This window comes from Cetorhinus maximus, chromosome 6, assembly GCF_964194155.1.
Source record: "Cetorhinus maximus chromosome 6, sCetMax3.hap1.1, whole genome shotgun sequence".
Taxonomy (NCBI): Eukaryota; Metazoa; Chordata; class Chondrichthyes; order Lamniformes; family Cetorhinidae; genus Cetorhinus; species Cetorhinus maximus.
Window position 1 is genome coordinate 97,843,556 of NC_135884.1, and position 22,989 is coordinate 97,866,544.

The following is a 22,989-nucleotide window of genomic DNA, read 5'->3' on the forward strand; positions in this document are numbered from 1 at the left end:
GAAGGATGTACAGGACTACATGGAGGAGGCAGGGTAGCAGCACTAGGTAAATTGCTCCTCCGGAGAGCCAGTGCAGACTCGACAGGCTGACTGGCCTCCTTCTGTATAACAATTCTGTGATCTGATTTGACATCTATGCTTTGTAAAGATATGTTTTGATCTTTGTTGCTCCCCTTCTCCTGTTTGCTCCCAATTGGTTGCATGTGCCTGGAGCTGAGAGAACAGGAGAACAGGATCAGTGCCCTACTCCCACTGCCACAGCCACAATCATTCTTGATATACTGGGATTTATAAAGGGATTTACAGAAAAATGGCCTTCCTATCTTCCTTCCCCTCAACCTTGAACCCTTCCTGTGACTTCATAGGCCTCAACCTACATGTGAACAATCTGCACCATTACATTTTTGTCAACATCAAAAATAACACCTTGTTTTTATATAACACCATTTAATGTAGAAAAACATCCCAAGGTGCTTCACAGAAGTGTACTGAAGGCAAAAAACTTTACCCAAGGAGGAGATATTTGAAAAGGTGATCACAAGCTTTGACAAAGATGTAGTTTTGATTAACATCTTGAATGATGAGAGGGAGGCAGAGAGGTTCAGGAAGGGAATTCTGGAGCATAAGGCCTAGACTGCTGAAGGCACGGCTGCCAGTGGTGAGATGGTGGAGCTGGGAGGGTACTTAAAGCTGTCATTCCATATTGTACCATCACAATCTACTACAATTACATTGCATCAATTTGGGTAATTAGTGGTGGCAGATGGCTGGACTATATGGCTATATAGCAGTGTTATTCAGTCTTTTTTCCTGCTTCACATATAAGTCAATTCCCTTAACCAAACTTATCCACCTTTGATAACAATTATGACTCTCTCAGTTTGACAATATTCTCCATTTTGTGATTTTGCAAATCGCAATTTTTACTTGATGAGATTGGTTCATTTGTTATTTTCTTCCCTTTCAATCCACTTAGGACCTCCCTATTTGGTTTGCCCCTCAACATTTTTGCATCCCCAAGGCTGAACTGATTGCTATTCCTATTTCAGCCCTCCAATTCTCATTCTCTGATATAGTCTATGGTCAAGTCTTATTGTGGCCATATGCTTTTCACACTAACCTTCTCGGGTTCTTGGAGCACACTAGGCTATGGAAAGGCACAAGCTTACCACTTGATTCCCCAGTGTACTTTCTACAAGGCTTTCTGTGCCCTCATCAATCACCCTCTGCTATGGCTGCAGGTTTTATGTGTTGCACCCTATTATGTGTCCCATAAACCAAAAAAAAAACCCCAAATTTACTAAATGCCCCAAATGAAGAAATTGCCGAACAGGCAAATCACGGTTGCTACAAACTATAAATTACACGTAGAATAAAAATGCAACAAAGATAAATCTCATAATTTTTCACTCTGCCTGTATGGGACCAATTTCAGCCACAAAGTTCTTCCAAGCTCAATCTTCCAGAATTCCAGTCCCTTTCCTTCAAGGACTTAGTTGATTCTCAACATGCAGCAGCTTTCATGTAAACAGGGTTGTACTCATGTAATCTTTTACACAATGGTGCACTTCTTTTCAGAACCTTCTCAACACTCAGCCCCCGTTGGTCGTGGTCATGGTAGCATGGACCTACCGGAACTGTCTTCACCTTTGCCTAGTCTGGCCAATTCCGGGCATTCAATTACTCGGAAGTGAACAGTGGCAGTAGTCGAAACCGTCCTTCCCAACTGCTCAGGAATCCAGCTCTCCTCTTTTCATCTGCCTTCACATCTTAACTTCCTTCCTGTTGGTACTGCTTCCTGCTCAAGGGTCTCCAGGTCACATGGACTGGTATTGCTTATCCAAAAATTATAATTGATCCCTTTACAATTGATACAAACTCTCCTTTTCAAATATTTTTGAAAACAATTATGGATTTCCAAAACATTTTAAGGTAATTACAAGTTTTCCTTACTGTTACTGCTCCTGGGTCAAAGGCCATCACAACACAAAGATCAGTGCAAACACAAATGATCTAAGGGCTTATTTAAAATTGGTACTTAAAAGCCTGTGAAACACATTTAGTACTAAAATGTCAAGATTTTTAGAATGTCAAAATCTCAAATTGAGGGAAGAGAAACCAATGGACCACCAAATTCACTCTGCCCGGAGTCCATTTATGGATATTGCATCATGGACTTCTTTCATCCCACCAAAGGAATGCAAAGGTTATCTTCCTATCGCCACTGAAAAAAGATCAAATAATACGACTACATCCTTCAATGCCCCTTCTCAACTGACATTGATTAAGCACCCCCTATAACGTGTCAATTGTGGAGGAATTATGTCCTTTGGTCTGAGTTCCACCTCCTCGCTGTCTAATTGGGAACGAGAATGGAAGATGTGGGTGGGGTGTGGAACCAACAGTTTTTCTGATCTCTAACCTTGTCTTCGGATGGTGTTGAGAAAGACTAGTTCCTCTGGTTTGTGTGACATTGGGTCATCAGTTCAAAGTAGTCACCCTGAATGAGGAGACAGGTTAGGAAAAATGTCTTTATTCAGAATTATTGGGGCATGGAATGCATTGTCACATGGGGTAGTTGAAACAGATGCTGTTGCTTTTAAGGAAAAGAAAAGTTATTTCAGACAGGCTCAAGACAGAGAGCAGGGCAGTGGAATTAGTGTAGGATTGCTCGAGCAAAATGCTAGCAAAACACAGTGAGCTGAAAGACCTCCTTTTGCTGTAAGCTTCTTTTGTCCCAATGAGTACCTATCTGTGTTCCTCTACATGCATTTTGTTAGTTGGTAAATTGTGGGATCTGTATCCAAACTGGCAGCTACCCTTCCACTGTCAGAGAAAACACTAACTTACTCAGTTAGAGCTATTATCGACTTTAATAGACTAGAACTCGATTGAAGATCTCTTGACTCCCATAACTTAAGACTCTATGAGACAGTACATCAGTTTATTCTTTAATTGGAATCTATGATTTTGGAATAGTGTAGCTGGAAATTTGGGGTGGTTTTGGGGACTCCTCAATTTACAGACTTATCATAAGTTCCATTTCAGTTTAGCATTTACCGATGTGAATTTTTACATTCAGTTACTGTTGTTCCATTGCAGGCTATACAAGGATGCATCAAGGTTTCAGCTTCACTTTCGGTCAAAGACAATCGAGCATCATTGTCTCTGTTGAGTTGATTTTTACTTCACTGCATTGTCTTTCCCTCTGCGACTTGCAGCTGTAAGCCATTAGTCAGGAAACCTCCCACAATGTGGAATGATGGAGTTTGTGCTTGATTTGGACCATTGAAAGTAATGGAAATAACTGCATTGTTTTTGAATCTATCACTGTTTCCAGAGGCCTTCCCACAGGTCACCTGTGGCAGCTTTGCTGTAATTGATTTCTTCTAAATGGTTCTGCAGTCCTAGTTTACAACACACACAGGTTCATCCATGTTCACTATAGAAGTTGCAGCCAGCACACTCTGAACTACATGTGTATTCTGATACACCTGCACATAATATAATGCACATAGAGCCATGTGCATGCTTTCATTCCCAATGTTCTCCCAAATGAATCAACTTGTATTGAGATCCTTTACGTAAAATAAAGAATTTTTGACTGGAACATATAGTAGATGAGCTGACCATTTGGCAGAAAAGATGAGGAACCAAGAGAAAAGGAAGAATTTTGGTGGTCAGTTGAACACTGAATTTTAGAGAGACTTTTGAAGATGGGCAGGGAGGTAGCAAAGACAACTGTTATGGATGAGAACTCCAGAGGGGAGGATCAGCAATGAAAGTAACCAGTAGTAATTTGGTATCAGAGATATGGAAATGGTGGTTAGAGAGGATGACTTGTATGGTGCAGAGAGAGGCTCTGGAGGGATTTGATGCTTTGACTTGGGTATAAAGAGCCAGTAGTGCTGGGTAAGGATCAAGATGTGAACTTCTAAGAGTTGGGAGTTTAACTGGAGGCTTATGAGAATATTGGAAAAATCAGACCTTGAGATGATGACATTATGATTTAGGCTTTCAGCAGCATTGCATGCAGGATGGAATCATATTTCCAGGAAACATTCTTGGCAAAAGCCTGGAAATGGGACATGATCTTATCTCAAGGTCAAAAAGGCTGCCAATGTTGTTTAATCTAAACATTGATTCTGCAGGATCAATTATCAATCAAGGAGAAAGAGCTTGAAAGTTAGGTTAAATGGCTCCAATGTGAAACAAGCACCAGTGCAGGACTGATGGACCTAATGATGGAGTTTCTTGTGATCCACAGCAATTTCTTATAACTTATTGATCTGAAATGCAGCTCATTTTTTTACTATAGATTGTGCAAGTTTTGCAGTTTTGAATGTCACATGGGTGCAAACTGTGGAGCTTTGTGAGCAGCATAGATAGTTTAACTCCAGGTTCCCATTGGGTGCATTTATCCTCAGCTGCTAATTTAGGATTTTTCTAACATTGAGAAAAGCCCTTTTCAAACTCCCTAAAACAGCCCCATGAAATTCAACACTCAATTCAGACAACATCTGCGGAGATAAGCAGGGTTTAACATTTCAGGCCAATGACCTTTCATCAATCATAAAAATGGAAACCACACCAAACTGCCTGGGCTCATGTTTCTGTGGGTTCTTTGGATCACAAAGGGCCCAAGGCTATAGTTTGGTTTCTTCTACTTTAAAACCATTCTTTCTTTTTGAAGAAACCACTCGTGCAGTGCAGTGCATTTAGGGCAGTGTTGTTTAAATACTTGGATGTGAAAGAAATCTTAGCTTGTAATTACTGTGACCCAAATCGTTACATTGGTGTCGTTTTTTGAATGTTATTTCAGAGCATAGGGAATTGTGCATTCCTGCTGGCCTTCACTGTGTATTGAGGGGAGTGTGCATAAAAAAATTAATTGAACTGCATCCAACATAAATTAATTGTGCAGAGGCTGTTGGACTGTGTCACTATACAGTAGCGATTCAACAACCTCAGACTGGAGTCCTGAATTCATTTCATACACACCTTCATAATAATGTTTGATTCCCACCCGCCTTACCTGCTGCGTGCAGCAGAGTTCAATCGCACAGAAACAGGAGTGGCAGTGAGGACAATTTGGGGAGCAGAGCAGGATGATTCTCATTGGTGATTTTGAATATGCCTTGATCTGCCACTATGCTTATTGTTTTTGATGTAGGCTTGTACACATTTCAGCACTTGGACAAATGTTTTATGGGGAGGGAGGGGGTTTTTTTTTTCACAAATTTGTAACATCCTTTGATTTTATGATTTGATTGTTCGGAATTATCAAACCATTTACTACTCTAACTTATATTAATTTTGTTTACAGAAAAGCTGTACAACTCGACAGGCCCTGATTTAAGAAGATCACTTTTCTCTTTGAAACAGCTATTCCAGGTACCCATCTATTTGTTAGTATGTACATAGAAATTGGTAGCCTTTTAAATTGTTGTACTTTCTGTTGGACCCAGTCAGCCCATTCAGTGTTCATCGTCCATGTGAGCAAATAATTCTATTTATCCAAGTGGTTTCCTGATCTCTTTATCCTCATTTCCTTTTTTAATCATTCATGGGATGTGGATGATGCTAGCAAGGCCAACAATTTTGTTTGCCCAACCCTAATTACTCTTGAGTAGGTGTTGGTGAGCCACTGCATTTCATGTGATGTAACAGTGCTGTTAGGGAGGGAGTTCCAGGATTTTGAGGTAGCAATGATGGGGAACAGTGATTTATTTCCAAACCAGGATGGTGTGCGACTTGCAGGTGGTGGTATTCCCATGTGCCTGCTGTCCCTGTCCTTCTAGGTGGTAGATGTCACGTGTTTGGGAGGTGTTGTTGAAGAAGCCTTTGTGCAACTTCTAGATGCTACACACTGCAGACATGGTGTGCCAGTGGTGAAGGGAGTGCATGTTAAAGATGGTGGATGGGGTGCCAATCAAGTGGCCTGTTTATCCTGGATGGAGTTGAACTTTCAAGTGCTGTTGGAGCTGCATTCATCCAGCCAAGTGGAGAGTATTCCCTTGTAGATGGTGGAAAGGCTTTGGTGAGTTGGGAGGTGAGTTACTCACCACAGAGCCTCTGACCTGCTGTTACAGTAGTTATGTGGCTGGTCCAGTTAAGTTTCTGGTCAATGGTTACACCCAGGATGTTGATGATGGAGGGTCTGGTGATGGTAATACCATTGAATGTCAAAGGTAAATGAGTAGATTCTCTTTTGTTGGAGATGGTTATGTGGTGCAAATGTTAGTTGCCAGTTATCAGCCCAAGCCTGAATGTTGTCCAGGTCTTAACTGCAGGTGGGCACAGACTGTTCAAATTGAATTTGGAATGTTGATGTAGTTTCTTCCTTAGTCCCTGACTCTAGAATGAGTTGAAGAGCCTCACAACTCATTGCATAAAGAAATTTCTCCAGCTCTCTTGTTCTATATTTCTTGCATTTAATCTTCTATCTATGGCTCCCCATTCTAAATTCTTCAACTGTTAGAAGCAAATGCTTCTACTTCTCCCATCCTTTCATAATGCTAAGTACCTCAATCATATGGCTCCATAATCTGCATCGTTCAGATGAATTAAGCTCCAATTGTCCAATTTGTATTTGCACCTGGCAGGTAGTAGCCTAGTGAATCTGTGTTTCATATTCTCTTAAGCTTCAATATGCTTCCTCTAGTACTCTAACTGAGGCCGTATTAAAGTTTTCTGTTGACCCATCATTAGCTCTTGGCTTTTATATTCTAAACTTCTTGGAAAAAGCTGAGATTTGCATTAGCTTTTTTAATAACCTTCTCAACCTGAAGTCTGACTTTAAATTCCAATGGGTCTATACCCCGATATGACTTTGTTCTTTTACAGCACTGAGTATGTTTGAAGTCTTGTGGAAGCTTGCATCACACTTTTTATATATACACACACACACACACACACACACATATATATACACATATATATATACACACACATATATATACACATATACATACATATATACACATATACATATATATATACACATACATACATATATACACATACATACATACACATACATACACACATATATATATATATATTCACATCACAATTCTGTCACAGTTTTCTGATTTACTTAAATTTTCCAGGATCCAATTAAGCCTCACTGTCCACTTAATTCAGCGTGTCTAATCATATCTCTCTCAAACTTCCTGTGAGCAGCACCACAGGAGATTTTCTCATTTTTATAAAGTAAAGCCAAGACGAGAAGTCACATTCACACATGCAAGTGCTTTTAACTGCGGCTGTGACAGTGGTGGAGGCTGGGACCTAAGCTGTTGCGCAGAACATAAAGGGATTCATTAACTGGGAAATTGAACCAGCCCATAGTCTTAAATTGCACTAAATTAAAAAGAGAGAATTTAAGATTGACTTGTATATCCAACACATCCATATCCTAGTTTATTGGAGTGGGGTGGACTGAGCAGGGAGTGAAAAAGAGACTTGTGTATCTCAAACTGCCTCTCCATTTTATTATTTGTTATTATTCTGCTCTCTTTATTACTCAGTTGCGCTATTCTTTCCTTTGGAAGAATGTGAAGGAAATCAGGTGCTGTGGAATCGCTGGGGGAATGAAATCTTTATTTTGTTGTGCTGAGAAAGTAGAAATGTAACAAAAAAGTCGGACAAGGTCTCAGGAGAACTCCTCGTGATGAAGAGGAATTCCCCTGTGAGAACTTTGTGCAGTTTTGGCCTGCATTAAATGAAAAGAGGGACGAATTATCATTGACATCATCTACCCACTTCTGCCCAGCTGGCTGCTACAGCCCAGCAATGCGGTGCGGCATAGACAATGTAATCTTTAACAGCTGGACGTATGCAAAGATCCATCCTTTTTGGCAGAGTGTGCGCTGCACAATTTAAAACTAATTACCTAACACACTGTTACACAGCTCTTTGAATGGAACGAAATGTTCCATGCTCATCACAATCAAATCAGATTCAGTAAACTGCCTGGTGGGGCTCCCTTCTGGAGCTTCCTCCTATAACTGTATGTGATGGGGGGACTTGTTGCCCCCATCCAGTCATTATAGGTGAAATGAGTTTGGAATTTGTCTGAGAAATGATGCGTTCACTGAAACTGGGCCCAGAGCCACTCACCAAAGTCTGTCTCCAAGCTGATTCTACAGGTGCAGAATAAAACACTGCTATCACCTGTTACACAGGAATAGAGGAATACATGTCAAGCAGCTTAAATGAAGAAAACCATAGGTATGCAATAAGGCCAAGACATCATCCAGCCAATAGGACTATGCAGAAACAACCAGCTAGAGCAAAAACAAAAAGCTAAAAGCTACTGCGGATGCTGGAAATCCAAAACAAAAACAGAATTACCTGGAAAAACTCAGCAGATCTGGCAGCATCGGTGGAGAAGAAAACAGTTGACGTTTCGAGTCCTCACGACCCTTCGGCAGAACTGAAGTATAGTTAGGAGAGAGGTGAAATATAAGCTGGTCTAAGGTGAGTCACCAGGGATCATTCCCAAAGGAATCTTAAATATCCACTGGATGCCATGCAAGATGTACACTCTACACTGTCCATCATGAATGTAGCATTTAATAACACTAGAGCTAGAGCACAATTACAATAAAAAAGAAAACAAACATTCTCTTAATATCTGTTTAAAGCTCAACCCCTAAGATTTCACTTTAATTGTGAATGATGTGCCCAGGGACAGGGAAAGGGAGGGCAGGTACAAGGGCGTGGTGGGTGGATGCAGAGGAACACCAAGTCTCAACGACATTACTTTTACTCATGAATCTTGATACAAAAGCTCACACACAATTAAACCATACCCCTTCCTGCAATCCTTATATTGATTATATCTAGTCTTTGCATTTCATATTGCCCAATCATTTTTTATTAAAGTACTAAATCCTGTTGGTGTGCAAAGATGGTTGTACAAGTAAGTATGTATGTATGTTAAAAATACTTATTGCTAACGCTTTTGTTAAGTGCCTTGGTACATTTTACTATGTTAAAGGCATTATATAAATACAAGTTGTTGTTGTTGTAAAGTGACAATCAGGTAATCACTTCCCCACATTAAGTTCTTTCCTCCATTGTTAATGAATGATTAACTCACAATTAAGAAATGGTTATAGGTCTGCTTAGCTGCTATTCTACCTGACAATCCAACATAGTTTGTAAAATAAACAAAAATTGCTGGAAAAACTCAGCAGGTCTGACAGCATCTGTGGAGAGAAAGATAGAGTTAATGTTTCGAGTCCATATGACTCTTCTTCAGAACTAAAGAGAAGTAAAAATGTGGTGAAATATATACTGTTTAAGTGGGGTGGGACAGGTGAAGCTGGATAGAAGGCCAGCGATAGGTGGAGGCAAAGGAGAGATTGCGAAAGATGTCATAAACAAAAGGTCGAAGGGGTATTGATAGTGGTGATACTGGCTAAAGGAGGTGCTAATGGTGACATTAAGAGTAGAAAGCAGAATGAGCAAGTGACAGATGGCCCTAGTGGGGATGGGGTGGGGTGGGGGAGGGGACGGGACGGTGTGGGAGGAAAGATCGAAATAGACTAAAAGGTGGGGGTAAAACAATGAATGGAAATACATTTTAAAAATAATAATAATAGAAATAGGTGGGAAAAATATATATATATAAAATTTAAAAATAAATATTTAGAAAAAGGGGATCAAAAAGGGCTGAGGATGGAGGAGGGAGTTCATGATCTGAAGTTGTTGAACTCAATGTTAAGCCCGGAAGGCTATACAGTGCCTAATCGGAAGATGAGGTGCTGTTCCTCCAGTTTGCGTTGAGCTTCACTGGAACATTGCAGCTAGCCAAGGACGGACATGTGGGCATGAGAGCAGGGTGGAGTGTTGAAATAGCAAGCGACAGGAAGGTCTGGGTCATGCTTGCGGACAGAATGAAGGTGTTCTGCAAAGCGGTCACCCAGTCTGCATTTGGTCTCTCCAATGTAGAAGAGTCCACATTGGGAGCAGCGAATGCAGTAGACCAAATTAAGGGAAGTGCAAATGAAATGCTGCTTCACTTGAAAGGAGTATTTGGGCCCTTGGATGGTGAAGAGGGGGGAAGTAAAGGGGCAGGTGTTGCAGCTTATGTGATTGCATGGGAAGGTGCAGTGGGAGGGGGTTGAGGTGTAGGGGGTGATGGAGGAGTGAACCAGGGTGTCCCGGAGGGAACGGTCCCAACAGAATGCTGACGGGGGGTGAAGGGAAGATGTGTTTGGTGGTGGCATCATGCTGGAGTTGGCGGAGGGTGATCCTTTGAATGTGGAGGCTGGTGGGGTGAAAAGTGTGGACAAGCCTATCATGGCTCCGGGAGGGAGACGAAGGTGTGAGGGCAGAGGCGCGGGAGATGGGTCGGACACGGTTGAGGGCCTTGTCAACTACTGTGAGTGGGAAACCTTGGTTAAGGAAGAAGGAAGACATGTCAGAAGCATTGTTTTGGAAAGTGGCATCATCAGAACAGATGCGACGGAGGCGAAGGAACTGAGAGAATGGGATGGAGTCCTTACAGGAAGTAGAGTGTGAGGAGTTGTAGTTGAGGTAGCTGTGGGAGTCAGTAGGCTCGTAATGAATATTGGTGGACAGTCTTTCACCAGAAATACAGACAGAGAGGCCAAGGAAGGGATGGGAAGTGTCAGTGATGGACCATGTGAAAGTGATGGAGGGATGGAAATTGGAAGCAAAATAAATACGTTTTTCCAGGTCCAGACAAGAGCATGAAGTGGCACCGAAACAGCCATCGATGTACCGGAGAAAGAGTTGTGGGAGGGGGGCCTGAGTAGGACTGGAACAAGGAGTGTTCCACATACTCCATAAAGAGACAGGCATAACTGGGGCCCATACGGGCACCCATAGCCACACCTTTTATTTGGAGGAAGTGAGGCGAGTTTAAAGAGAAATTATTCAGTGAGAGAACAAGTTCAGTCAGACGGAGGAGACTAAGTACACTTTCTATACCAGATTCAACATTCAATTCATCCACTCTAAAACGTCCTCCTTCTCAGTCCTTTCTGTGTTTATTTATCAGTGTATTAATCCCATTGGTTATAGAGACACTGTTTGTCCCCTTGTTCATGAAGGCCCCAGTTGCCTTGTTGCTGTCGCTTTGCTATTATCAGATTATACTTCCAATACATCTTTGAATGAAAAATTATAAGCCTGAAGGGCACAGGAAGAAATTAGGAGGAAAGTATTTTGTAATCCAGAATATCATCTGTGTTTTGCGGTGTTCAGTATTCTGAAACAACTATATTGGTGGGTGTTTTAGAAGCTACAGTAAACACTGTATAATTGTTTCAAGGCATATTGGCTCCATTGGGTGTCAAGGGTCAGAAATGCTGAAAACCATAACGCAGAGCTTCAAAAGCCTGGAGAGCTGTGCCTTCCCAAGACCACTTTGGAAATAATGTTGATGGTGCTTCATTACCAGCTGCTACTTTTCAGCATAACTAATAATGACATTGCAACTATTGCCCAGACTTCTGAAGATTTGTGTGAAGTGCTAGCAAAGCTTATTCATCCCCATGATGCTGATGAGCTACATGCATGTGGCTGTCCTATGCGCTCGTGCATTGTACCCAGAAATCTCAGGATCTTCTGTAGACAGTGTCACCATTAGAGATCTTCTTACTTTTGCTTCATGATAGCTGATAACCACCAATACATTTTTTTCCATATTTGCTCATTTCAGAAAATCCATTCCTACCCTTAATTTCACTGCTCTGGCAGGTTTGTGTTAATTTAAATGTCTCAAATCCCTGGTTCTCAGAACATAGGCAGTTAAAACTCTTGCTATCTTAAACTAGAAATGCACAGAGTGCACTGTATGCTACAAGTATTCAGAAAATGTGCTGAAAAGAGGTTGGCTGATGGCCGGATTAAAGGCAAACACAGTGCACTTCGATTAATCTTCACAGTGACAATGAAATGGCATGGAAAAGAAGCTTCTGTGTAAGTAAAGGATCAATGGAGTTAACTAAAGTAGCTATTTTTTATTGGTGATTCAGAAAATAGTTACAAATTGGACAAAAGTCTGATTAATGAGTGTAGAGTACAATATTCAGGAAGATTAAATCCTGCTGTGCTGAGATTGAAGTACATATGGGGGCATAATAAGAACATATTGGCCAGAATTTATGGAGTGGTGCATCTCACAGTTTGCGTTGTTAGTTAGATTTCTTCCTGTGCCCTTCAGGCCTATAATTTTTCATTCAAAGATGTATTGGAAGTACAAACTGATAATAGCATAGCGACAGCATCAACGCATCTGGGACCTTCATGAACAAGGGGACAAACAGTGTCTCTATAACTAATGGGATTAATACATTGATAAATAATCAGAGAAAAGACTGAGAAGGAGGACGTTTTAGAGTGGATGAATTCAATGTTGAATCAGGGATAGAAAGGAAAGTTTGAAAGGGAAAGAAAGATTGGACTAAGAGAGACAGAAAGGAAAAGTTTTTTATTTAAATCTGCAACAACAATTCACTACCTGAAAAATGAGAAGCCACACTTTTAATTGTTTAATTTTGGGGCCAGACAGGTTCATCAGCAGTTATTAACAATGATTGTGTCTTTAAAAGAGTACTTAAAGCTGTTCATTACTAGACACAGTTTTCTGTGATGAGTTTAATGGGTATTTCAGCCAGGCAGAGGAGGGTGGTGATGGATGGGGGCTGTTTGGGCCCCCATTCAAGGGAGAAATGGAGGGCCCTTAGACTGTTTTGGCGGCTGATGGAGTTGTAGAGGAATTAGTCATCCATGCTGAACAGGAGAGAGGGCCTTGAAATTATTAAAGTGGGTGAAGGCTTCAGAAATGTTATGGATGTAGGTGGGAAAAGTCTGGACAAAGGGAGAAAAAAATAGAATTGAATAGGGGGGAAAATCAGTTCAGTGGAGCAAGAACACACTGAAATGATGCACCTACCAGAACAGTCCTGTTCACAGGTCTTGGGAAATAGGTAGAACCATTATGTTTGGGGTTTGGAATCTGAGATTGGAGGCCATGGAGGGAAAATGTCCAGAGGAGATTAAATTAGTTACAGTCTCAAAAACAGAATCACAGAATTATCACAGTATAGAAGGAGGCCATTCGGTCCATTGTGTCTGCACCGGCTCTCTGGGCATTTTAACTTAGTGCCAATCTCCTACCTTTTCCTCGTAATCCTGCACATTGTTTCTATGTACAATAATTCGATGTTTGGTGGTGGAGTCTTGGTTCCTTTGGAGGTAGGAGGAGATATCAGAGAGTTGGTGTTCAGCCTCCACCAGATAGAGGTGGATTTGCCTAACAACAAGAGCGCCACCCTTGTCAGCAGGTTTAATGACAGTGGTGGTGTTGGGGCTGATAAAACATTGCTGCAAGTTCAGAGTTAGTTTAAAATGAGTGAGGGCAGCAGAGAAATTATGATTGTTACCATACCAACAGTTCTGAATTTAAAAAATGTAAGGAGGGTAAGAGACCAGAGGGAGGGTCCAGGTGGAACGAGGATTTTGAAGACCAGAGAGAGGCTGCGCAGGGTGAAGACTCCTGACCAAAAAAGTGAGCGCAGAGGCGAGAGTGGCAGAAGAGTTTACATTCATGCCAAGCTTAAAATTTATTGAGGCGGTGGGTTGGTGGGGGCAGTGGGTGATAAATATGTTGAAGCTGAGACCTTTTACTGAGGGTTTTTAGTTATTGCATTTACACAGGCTGTCAAGTGAATCCTCTTGGTCTAAATGTCCCAAACGATCAGTAACTGTGCTTATTAGTCAGATTTCAGACAAGAATATTTTAATTTTCAGACTGAATTTTTCAATTGTACTTTTAAAGAATGGAAGATTAGTGAGCCAACCTGATTGGCTTACTCCAGCTGACACAATTTGCCAATTTTTAACCATGTTTATGTGTTTGGTGTAAATCGGTTCCTCAGGCTTATGGCTAGTAACTGAAAACTTCACACCCAGCATTTGTTGTGTGCTAATAGCTCTAATTTCTCTTCTGTCTTTTCATGATAGCCTGTGCATGGTGGGCCACAGTGTCATGGGTGCTGGCCGCTTCCTGCTACCTCACACAAGCGACCATTCATTATATGTGGGTCTAATCAGTGAGTCTTATTCCAGCAATGAGGGCATCATAATAATGGCTGAATTTGATCTTCAACACTTTTCCGCGCAGTCGGAAACACTAGTTATTGATTGGGAATTGGGAATTGTGGTTTATTTCCCCCTTCTGCAGCCACCCTTGCTGAGATCAGTTAACTCGGTGCACCAGGAATTGAACTTTGGACGTTCCTGTAAACCAGACAACATACCATTTCATCCTTCAGTTTCATATTGTGTGTTAAATTATTTTATTTCTCCATCTAATTTCCGCTTTTAACTTTTTTAAAAAAGGATGTTGCAGTGCGATAGTACAATATCTTTGGTTTGTGGAACTGATTCAATTTAAAAACAAAAAGATTTAACGTGGTATTTTTTCACCATGGTTCATCAGCATTGAAGCCAGATGCCCTGAGGCAGCCAGCTGTGACTGATTTACTTTTCATGTGTGCAGCTGGGCACACAGCCTTTCTCTGGGCAATTAAGAAGCTGAATAGAAATTGACTGTGAAACTACAGTTTAGAACAATGGAGAGCTAAACCCCGTTCCCCATCCCATTCCCTGGATTTAACTTACATATGTGTATAATACAGGTGAATTTACAGAATTCTTTGAGGTTTCTGTGCAGTCTGATTGTATGAAATTATTGCTTTGTGTTGTCTGCAGTGTACAGAATGCATGTGACTAGCAAGCTGCTCCCAAAGTCCAGAAAAGATCATAGCCTCCCTATTAGTTCCCCCAAATATTTCCTTTGTCAAATATTCATCCAACTCCCTTTTTGTAGCATCTGTTGGAATCCATTTCTTTCTTTCATTTGGGCAAGTGCCAACCTAACAAGTGTCTGTACTTTGTGAAGTTGTGAAGGGATAAGGCACTACACAGTACAAGTCTTATTAAGTGTTGTGCTAGCTGCCCAGGGGTAGTATATTTGTTTTGATATCAGGCACTGAGAGTTCAGACCTCTGCCCATCACTCTAAGGTGTAAGGCCTGAAATCTATCAAAGCTAAAGAAGCTTACACTAAAACAAAATCATACTATTGTCATCACTGTTGAGATGGTTACTGAGTGGTAGTGGCTTAAAACCAAATTCAATACCGTGTTCACTTGACTGAGAAAGATCTGTAAGGTGCAGAAGGGATGAGAAATAAAGCAAATGAGTTGTTTGAGCATTGTATTCAACACCTTTAAGAGATTACCCTCTGTAAAACTACAGGGCCCTTTGATTTGATCCATTGCTTATATTGATTTGCACCTTTTTTTAGCAGCAATTTTCTAAGTAAGTGTGCAGTGAATTGCCGGCTATTGTGTGTGTACATTATTTTATTGCCTGTATACATTTATTGACACCTTATGTATGAAGAAGCTTTGATACTTGAAGTGCTGTGCACGAAAGAACAGGCTTGCTTCTTTCCTCGAAGAAAATGGGAGCATTTCCTACAGAACCTGCTGGGAATTATCGGTTGGAATGACATTGACCAGCTGCAGTCTGATAATAAGAGGCGCTAACATTGCTTAGGAAGCAGGTAACCATGAGGCAGTCGCTGGACTTAGAATAAAGAAAAGAAAAACATCAAAGAGAATTCTTCCAGCTCTCTCTGCACCCCCCACCTCCCAGCCCTGATGCTGATTGCTCACTCAGACTGGGGTATAATTAAACTTGGGAGCATTATTAGAATGCCATTTTTCGTGCATGTGTTTTGTCAGCAGTGATTGTCCACATGGTGTTTAACCATCTGAGCCAATCCTGTTCTTGATAGACAACCACATACTTTCATTTCATGTCATGTGACAATCCCTGCCCCTGCACAGGGATGTCTAAACCGTTGGCAGCACCCTAACTGCCTCCTCCACCCTGCCCCCAATCCAGCACAGACTTTAATTCGAGCACCTTTATGCCTCAGCTTCAGAAGACGGTACACTGATCGAGTGGACCCTAAGAAGCTGAAAGGTTCCATATTCCCTCTTTCCTAAAGAAATTAGGTCTCTTCAGTCTTGCCTTCTACGGCACATTTCGACAGTCTCTCCTCGTCACCCTCCCCTTTTCCTCCTCGGCTTCTCTCCCCTTCTCTTCTCTGCCCTTCTCTTCTTTCCCCTTTCCTGTTGGTCACTCTCTTACCTTCTCTTTCTGCACACTGAGGGCAAAATTCATTTGCATAGTGCTGTAGACCGCTGCTGCGCAGCCCACACAGAATTGTCCAATGATACCAGTGAAGAATGCTACACAGGTAGTTTGAAGTGGAGCTAAGCAAATGAATTTTACCCCTTTTGTCTATCCTCTTCTTCCATCTTAGTTTCTCCCTTTTATTCCCTGCACTCCTTCCTTCTCCCACTCCTCCGTAGCTTTCTCCCCTTAGCTTGTCCCAGTTCTTGTACTTTCAGCTGTGCCCAGGTCAAGGTCCTGGTTACCTGATCCAACTTGCTGCCTACTTAGAAAACAAAGCAGGGAGGAAATGACTGAGTGCCTCCTTCCCAGGACACTTCAGACAGCTGTAAACACTGTATCAGGTTTTTGTTTACTCTGTGTACATGGAGCAATTCTATCATTATATTTGTACAGTGCAATATTCAGCTTGCCAACTTGAATTTGTTCCAAATTAATCAGACAAATTTTGTCACCTCATTCCTATTTGGATTGGCGATGGTCAATTTGATATAGTGTGGGTGTGGAGACTTTCACTATCAGGAATAGGAATGCTGTGATGATGTAACATATAGTCATCTCCATGTCAAAGAGAGATGATGCTTAATGCAGTTTTGAGAAATTCACCTTCTCAACCAGTTTAACAACTATTTCTCCAGTGCATGTCTGGTATTCAGACAAGATGCTAACATGGGACCTTGCCTTATCCCTTCAGGGACAAAAAAAGTTTGTATATGACATTTTGAGCAAGAGCAAGGAGATTCTTTCGTTCAACATTTTTGTCTCAACCAACATCAAAAAATAAATTATCAAGTTATTTATCATATTGCTGGTTGCAGTGCCGAGTGCAAATTAGCTGTTAACATTATTACAGTGACTATACCTCATGGACGGTGATGTGCTTTGGGACATACTGGGGTTGTGAAAAATCCTGTATTAGTGAAAGTTCTTCCTTTTCTTAAGGAGAAAACTGTGGATGCAAGCATGACCCCAAGCTTCTGATGGCCTGTCATTTTAAATCTCCACCTTGCTCTCAGGCTGACATCTCTGTCCTTGGTCTGCTGCACTGTTCCAATGAAGCTCAACGTAAACTTAAGGAACAGCACCTCACCTTTCATTGAGGCACTTTGCAGCCTTCTGGACTCATTGAGTTCAATAATTTCAGGCCATAAACGCCATCCCATTTTGTTTAATTTTCTTTGCATGTTTTTCTCTTATTTTCACTTTCAGACAGTAGCACGCCTCCTCTAACACATCTTCTTTTGTTTCTTTTCTTGTCCCCTCGCCATTTTCTTTGACCCTATAGGACTAACTCTTCTGTCATTCAAACTTTCCTGTCATCCATCCTGTCACAGGCCTTCCTTTTGTCCATGTCCCACCCACCCCTTGCTCAAAATCTCTTCCAAATCCCTGTTCTGATGAAAGGTCACAATTTTTCCCTCCACAGATGCTGCCCGACTTTCTGAGTAATTCCAGCATTCTCTGTATTTTACTTATTTCTTTCCCTGTGTAATCATAAATATCTGCATAAAAGCAACGGGTTCAACATTTATCTGGCATTCATTTGGGCCTGCTGCCACCGCTTCCTGTTTGTTGAATTTCAGGAAAGGCAGAATAACATGTTCAGAAAGTGTTTTGACCCTTTATTTTGCAATTGCAGGCTGGAGCATATGGAGCTCATTAATTTGATCATGTAATAAAGCTTGTATTTACTGTAAATGAAGGCCATTATATACTCATGTCCTGGATAATTCCTCCGTCAGTTTTGTTTTATGTTCTTCTCCTCCTTTAGCAACCCCATGAACACTGTTATCCAGCCCAGTTTTCTAACCAAAAGGAAAAGCAGGTAACTTATTCGCAAGTTGCCAGCTTCTGCCAGGAGATGCATAGCTCAGGCTGATTAAATTAAAATCTCCAGCATTTCCTATCAGTATCTAGAAACAGATAAGTTAAGGTTTTAAGTTCAGACCCTTCACCAGAACTGTTCTTCAATTTGACTTCAAGTTTGTCTGCCGTCTCCCAAGGAACGGACCTCAGCTCCACTCAGCGCCACTCCCAAATGTCCTGGCTGTCAGCGGGAGGTGTGCGTTGGTATTTCATAGCTGAATGCTTGGCTTCTCTCATCATGCATGAGTGCTCGTGCACCATTGAACAACTCGCAGCATATTACGCTGTGGACCATCAGTCTATCCATGATACAATGATCTAGGGTGGTGATGAAAAACGGGCAGTACCTGATTGACTGCCTGTTCTAAGCAGCACTTCATTCCATTAACTACAATGGAGCTGAATATTGGCACTACCTATAATAGGTCAATCCCACACCACTTATTTTGCGCCACTGCCTGAGACAAATTTATAGCCTGTTATATTAATGCATCCAGTGTATTAGTCAACCTACAGTACTATATGTTAGTGTAGAGTCAGTTTATAAATGGTGCATCACATCAATACACCATAAATCTACCTAAGGCACAGGCAGTCCATACATGGTGTGGATTGAACAAGATAGTTTTTTTTCATATAACATTTTGGAATATTAACTGATTTTTGTTTTTGCTTCAGTAAATGCAAAAGAATAACATTTTCACTAAATATGAAGCAGTGGTAGCAAATAGAATAATAAATAGCAGATAAACATATTTTAATTCTATTTCTGAAATGTTCAATTAAAGTTACAAATTAACTTATTCCTGATTAATTCTAAAAGCAATTAAGTCTTTGAGAAATCATTTTTGAGAGATCTATTCACAAGATATTTTTATGTGTATATATATATTTATACACACAGACACATTAACGTGTATATATGCGCGTGCTTCTCATTCTAGTCTTTCAGCCGGAGCCAGGCTGGGTTTCTTTTAAAGTTGGCCTCTGCTGTGGATTCCAGCTCTTTGATGGACAAAATTGGTATAGATCATATTGTAATTTGGAAATCTGACTCCGGGTACTTCCCACATGCAAAATAAAAACAAACTTGAAAATGGGAAAAATGAATCACTTTTCAAACATGAATTTTGACAAGTTGGATGTTTCTGAACTTTAAGGCATGGAATTACTTTGCCTATCTTTGTGAATTAAAATGGAGATGGGAAGTGAATGGCTCTTTTATGTACTTTTTGGTATTAACTGCCTTGTTTCTGCAGTTTTATTGGAAGGTATTTTTGAGTTGCTATGCTCCCTCTAAGTCCTTCACCTCTCGTATATTATTTCCTAATCTAGAAGGTGGAATGCAGTCTGTTCCTTTCCCTGGCTTTTAGCAGAGCTACATTTCAGCAGGTTATTGTGAGCTGTGACTAATCCAATGATTCCATTCCTCACTCATTATAGGGAAGTGAATGACAGTCAGTTCCTCTCCTCCCCTCCTCCAGCCTTCTGTGGTGAAGCTACTTGTTAAACTGTGGTTCAACTTACATTTTCTAAAACATACAGTATTTTTATTCCTGTGTGAAGACATTTCGCTTATAGTTTTGGATTATTAACAAATCGCAAATCTTGTGAATAATAGATTTTTTTTACATGAGATCCAAATGTCAGCTCACCCCATGTCCTGAAGTGTGCAGGAAAACCTCTAGTTAATGGTATACATAGTGAGATGTCCCACTTTAACAATGTCCAGCCCGGTAAACTGTTAGAACATAACAGTGTTCAGTGGGTACAGGGAACCAGATTCCAGCTGACCTGAGTAGAGAGAATAAGTACAAGAGTAGGCCCAAACATTGCCCCAGGTACATTATCTATGCCATAGTTTTGATTAAATATATCAATGGTCAGATGCCATTGTTGCATTGGAATCTGTTTGCATTCAGCAGATGTAATACCCATTCCAGTAATTATAGGAACTTTAAAACTATTAAGATTGGAGCTGTATTTCTGTTGAAGAAACAAAACATGATCAAATAAATAGAAGTGACTAAAGTATTGCAGGAAGTGAGCCTCCTCAAAGACTCATTTTTAAACTTGTGGGTTAAAAAAATGGGTAGTAATTCACAATGTATTTAAAAGAAACAAACTAATTATTGCATTCCCAGTTATGCCCCACGTGGAAAAATGATGTTTTGAGGAAATCAGGCTTCAATTCCTTGTGGAAGATGAATTTGGAGTGCCATCTAGTGATAATATTCTGTTTGTACAATACTGGGAACCTGAATATATACATACATCAAATATACGTTTACCACTTTGCATAAGCTTCTTTTGCTGAAATATTTGCTGCAACTGAAGTAAATGCAAATTTAAATCCATGATTCTAGTAAAACTTACTTACCAATTCATGTTTTTGATTTGCACCAATTTTTGAACCATTTAAAACATTATATCCATGTAATATTAATGTACTTTAAGGATGTATCATAAATTGTTGCGCTATTGATGTTCAAAAAATGTGTATGACGTCTTGCTAAGGGTCCTTCTACAGCACCTCTGAAACCTGTAACCCCTGCCACCTAGGAGAACAAGGGCAGCAGGTACATGGGAACACCACCACCTGCAAGTTCCCCTCAAAGTCACTCACCATCTTGCCCTGGAAATATATCCCTTCACTGTCGCTGGGTCAAAATCCTAGAACTCCCTCCCTAACAGCACTGTGGGTGTACCTACACCACACGGACTGGAGCGGTTCAAGAAGGTAGCTCACCACCACCTTCTCGAAAGAAATTAGCGATGTGCAATAAATGTTGGCCCTACCAGTGACATCTACATCCTGTGAACGAATAAGAAAAAAAACAAATTAGGTTGCAGGGTTTGAGTACATTGTCCACACTGACACTCGGCATGGTACAAAGAGAGTGCTGCATTGTCTGAAGTGCTGTGCTACAATTAGGACATTAAACTCATGCCAATCTGCCTGTATATGTGCGCATAAAATATTCTGACACTATTCGAAGAAGAGCAGCAAGTTCTCCCATTCTCCTGTCCAATGTCCCTCCCTCCACCAGTGTCACCAAAGATTGACTATCTGGCCATTTCATCGTGCTGCTGCATGTAAGATATTGGGGTGTACAAAATGGCTGCTGTGTATACCTGTGCATCAATTACTGCACTTTAAAGTAATTAATTGGGCAGAATTTTCAGGTCGGCGGACAGGCGTGATTGGTGGACCCGGGACCAGCTGGGAAACGGGCTGCTCCCCGCGATCAGCCCGCAACCGCAATTTCATGCTGGTGGGCAAATTAAGGCCTGCCCAATATAAAACACGGCTCCCCAATGGTCGGGAAGGGGCGGGCGGGGACAGGTGCCTGTCGGCCGGCGGGTCCAATGGCGACCCAGCAGTCGGTTTAAAAATGGTGCAGGCAACCCCTTGAAGGCTGCCAGGGAAGGAAGTTTCCTCTGCGTTGTCAATATTCAAGTTATGGAGTCGATTACGACTGGACACGGCAGGTAGGAGGGCAGGTCGGATAGACACCTGACCCACTGCTTTTCAGATGAGTGCCTCACGGTCCTCCTGAAGGAGGTGGCTGACAGAAGGGACACCCTTGTCCCCACAGATGGGAGGAGAAGGTCACCGCACCTCGCAAAGAGGGCATGGGAGGAGGTTGCAGTGCTGGTTAGCAGCCATGATGTGTTGTGGCGCACATGGGTGTATTGCTGGAAGAAGTTCAATGACATGCTGTGCTCAGGAAGGGTGAATACCATGTTGGCATGGGTCAGTGTGCAGAAGCATTAAGGTGTGGCCGTTCCCTCTGTGGACCTCAGGGATGCTGGAGCCTGAGTACCAACTGTCAACGACGCCGGAGCTGGCCAAGGGGGTGAGCCCTGGCTCCTTAGACTGAGTGCCTTGCGGCTCAAGGGCCACAACTAGGATGTGTCCTACGAGGTGCTCCTCAGCTGGGTTTGGCCAGGCTGCAATGGTGCTGCAGGTAGAGAATGGACTAATCAATGCTCCTCTGTCCTTTCAGGAGAAGACGAGCCATAACCAATCAGAGAGGTCAAGTACTGGCGGAGGCCTGCCCAATCTGCTGCTGCTCAGCAGGTTCGAGCAGGATGCCCTGGAGTTCGAGAGCTGGCACGCTCCACGTGCAACCAAGCGTGGAGAGGCAGGGGTGCCAGGCAAAGGTAAAAGTACAGTGCACAGAGCTGAGAATTTCAGACTGTGCAACCATTCTAGTGCAGTCTCCTCATTGATGGAAGCCTCAAACCTGGAGTCCCCACTGATCATTGAAAGATGATGGCACCATGATGCAGATCTCCATTATTTCACCAGGGTGTCTGGCATGCACAGTAACAGTGTGATGACTTTAACTAACGACATGTTCTTCTTCTCCCTTAGCTTCGTCAGCAGACGTTCGATCTCCGGACCCTGAAGGGCCACCCCTGATGCCGGAGGACCACCGGGCTTCATTTGCACCTGCGACACACCCACTCTCTGAACCAGGCACCAGTGCAGATACCAGCATCTTGGTGGGCATTAGATCAGCGGCCAAAATGTCGGTGCAGATTAGTGAGGGCACTCCATACTCACTTGAGGTGCAGGCGGAGGCAGAGAGTGCCCAGGGTGCTGGCAGTCAAAGGGCTGCTGGGGACCAGGATGATACTGGGTCGAAGGCAGATGATGAGCCCCTGGAGTCGTCCATTAGGCAGCAGATGCTGGATGTCCAGTGGGGTGTGCGGGAGGGTCTGGCGGAGATCCATGAGGGTCTGCGTGCCATGGTCTCTGTTGTGGAGAAGCATGAGCACTATGTTGACCCTCATGACCAAGCGCACTGCCTCCTCCATTGAGAGAGCGGCGACTCTCATGGAAAGGCAGCTCCAGGGACAG

The 22,989-nt window shown here is 42.0% G+C and overlaps 1 protein-coding gene across 2 annotated transcripts in view; it reads left to right on the forward strand.

The window, feature by feature from the left end:
* The window catches only part of fhod1 (formin homology 2 domain containing 1), a 343,619-nt gene that overhangs the window by 149,603 nt on the left and 171,027 nt on the right, over positions 1-22,989 (forward strand). For both annotated transcript variants that reach the window (XM_078544152.1, XM_078544153.1), the window contains exon 4: positions 5,327-5,394. In XM_078544152.1, coding sequence (XP_078400278.1) covers positions 5,327-5,394 — 68 coding nt within the window. The remainder of the gene's footprint in view (positions 1-5,326; positions 5,395-22,989) is intronic.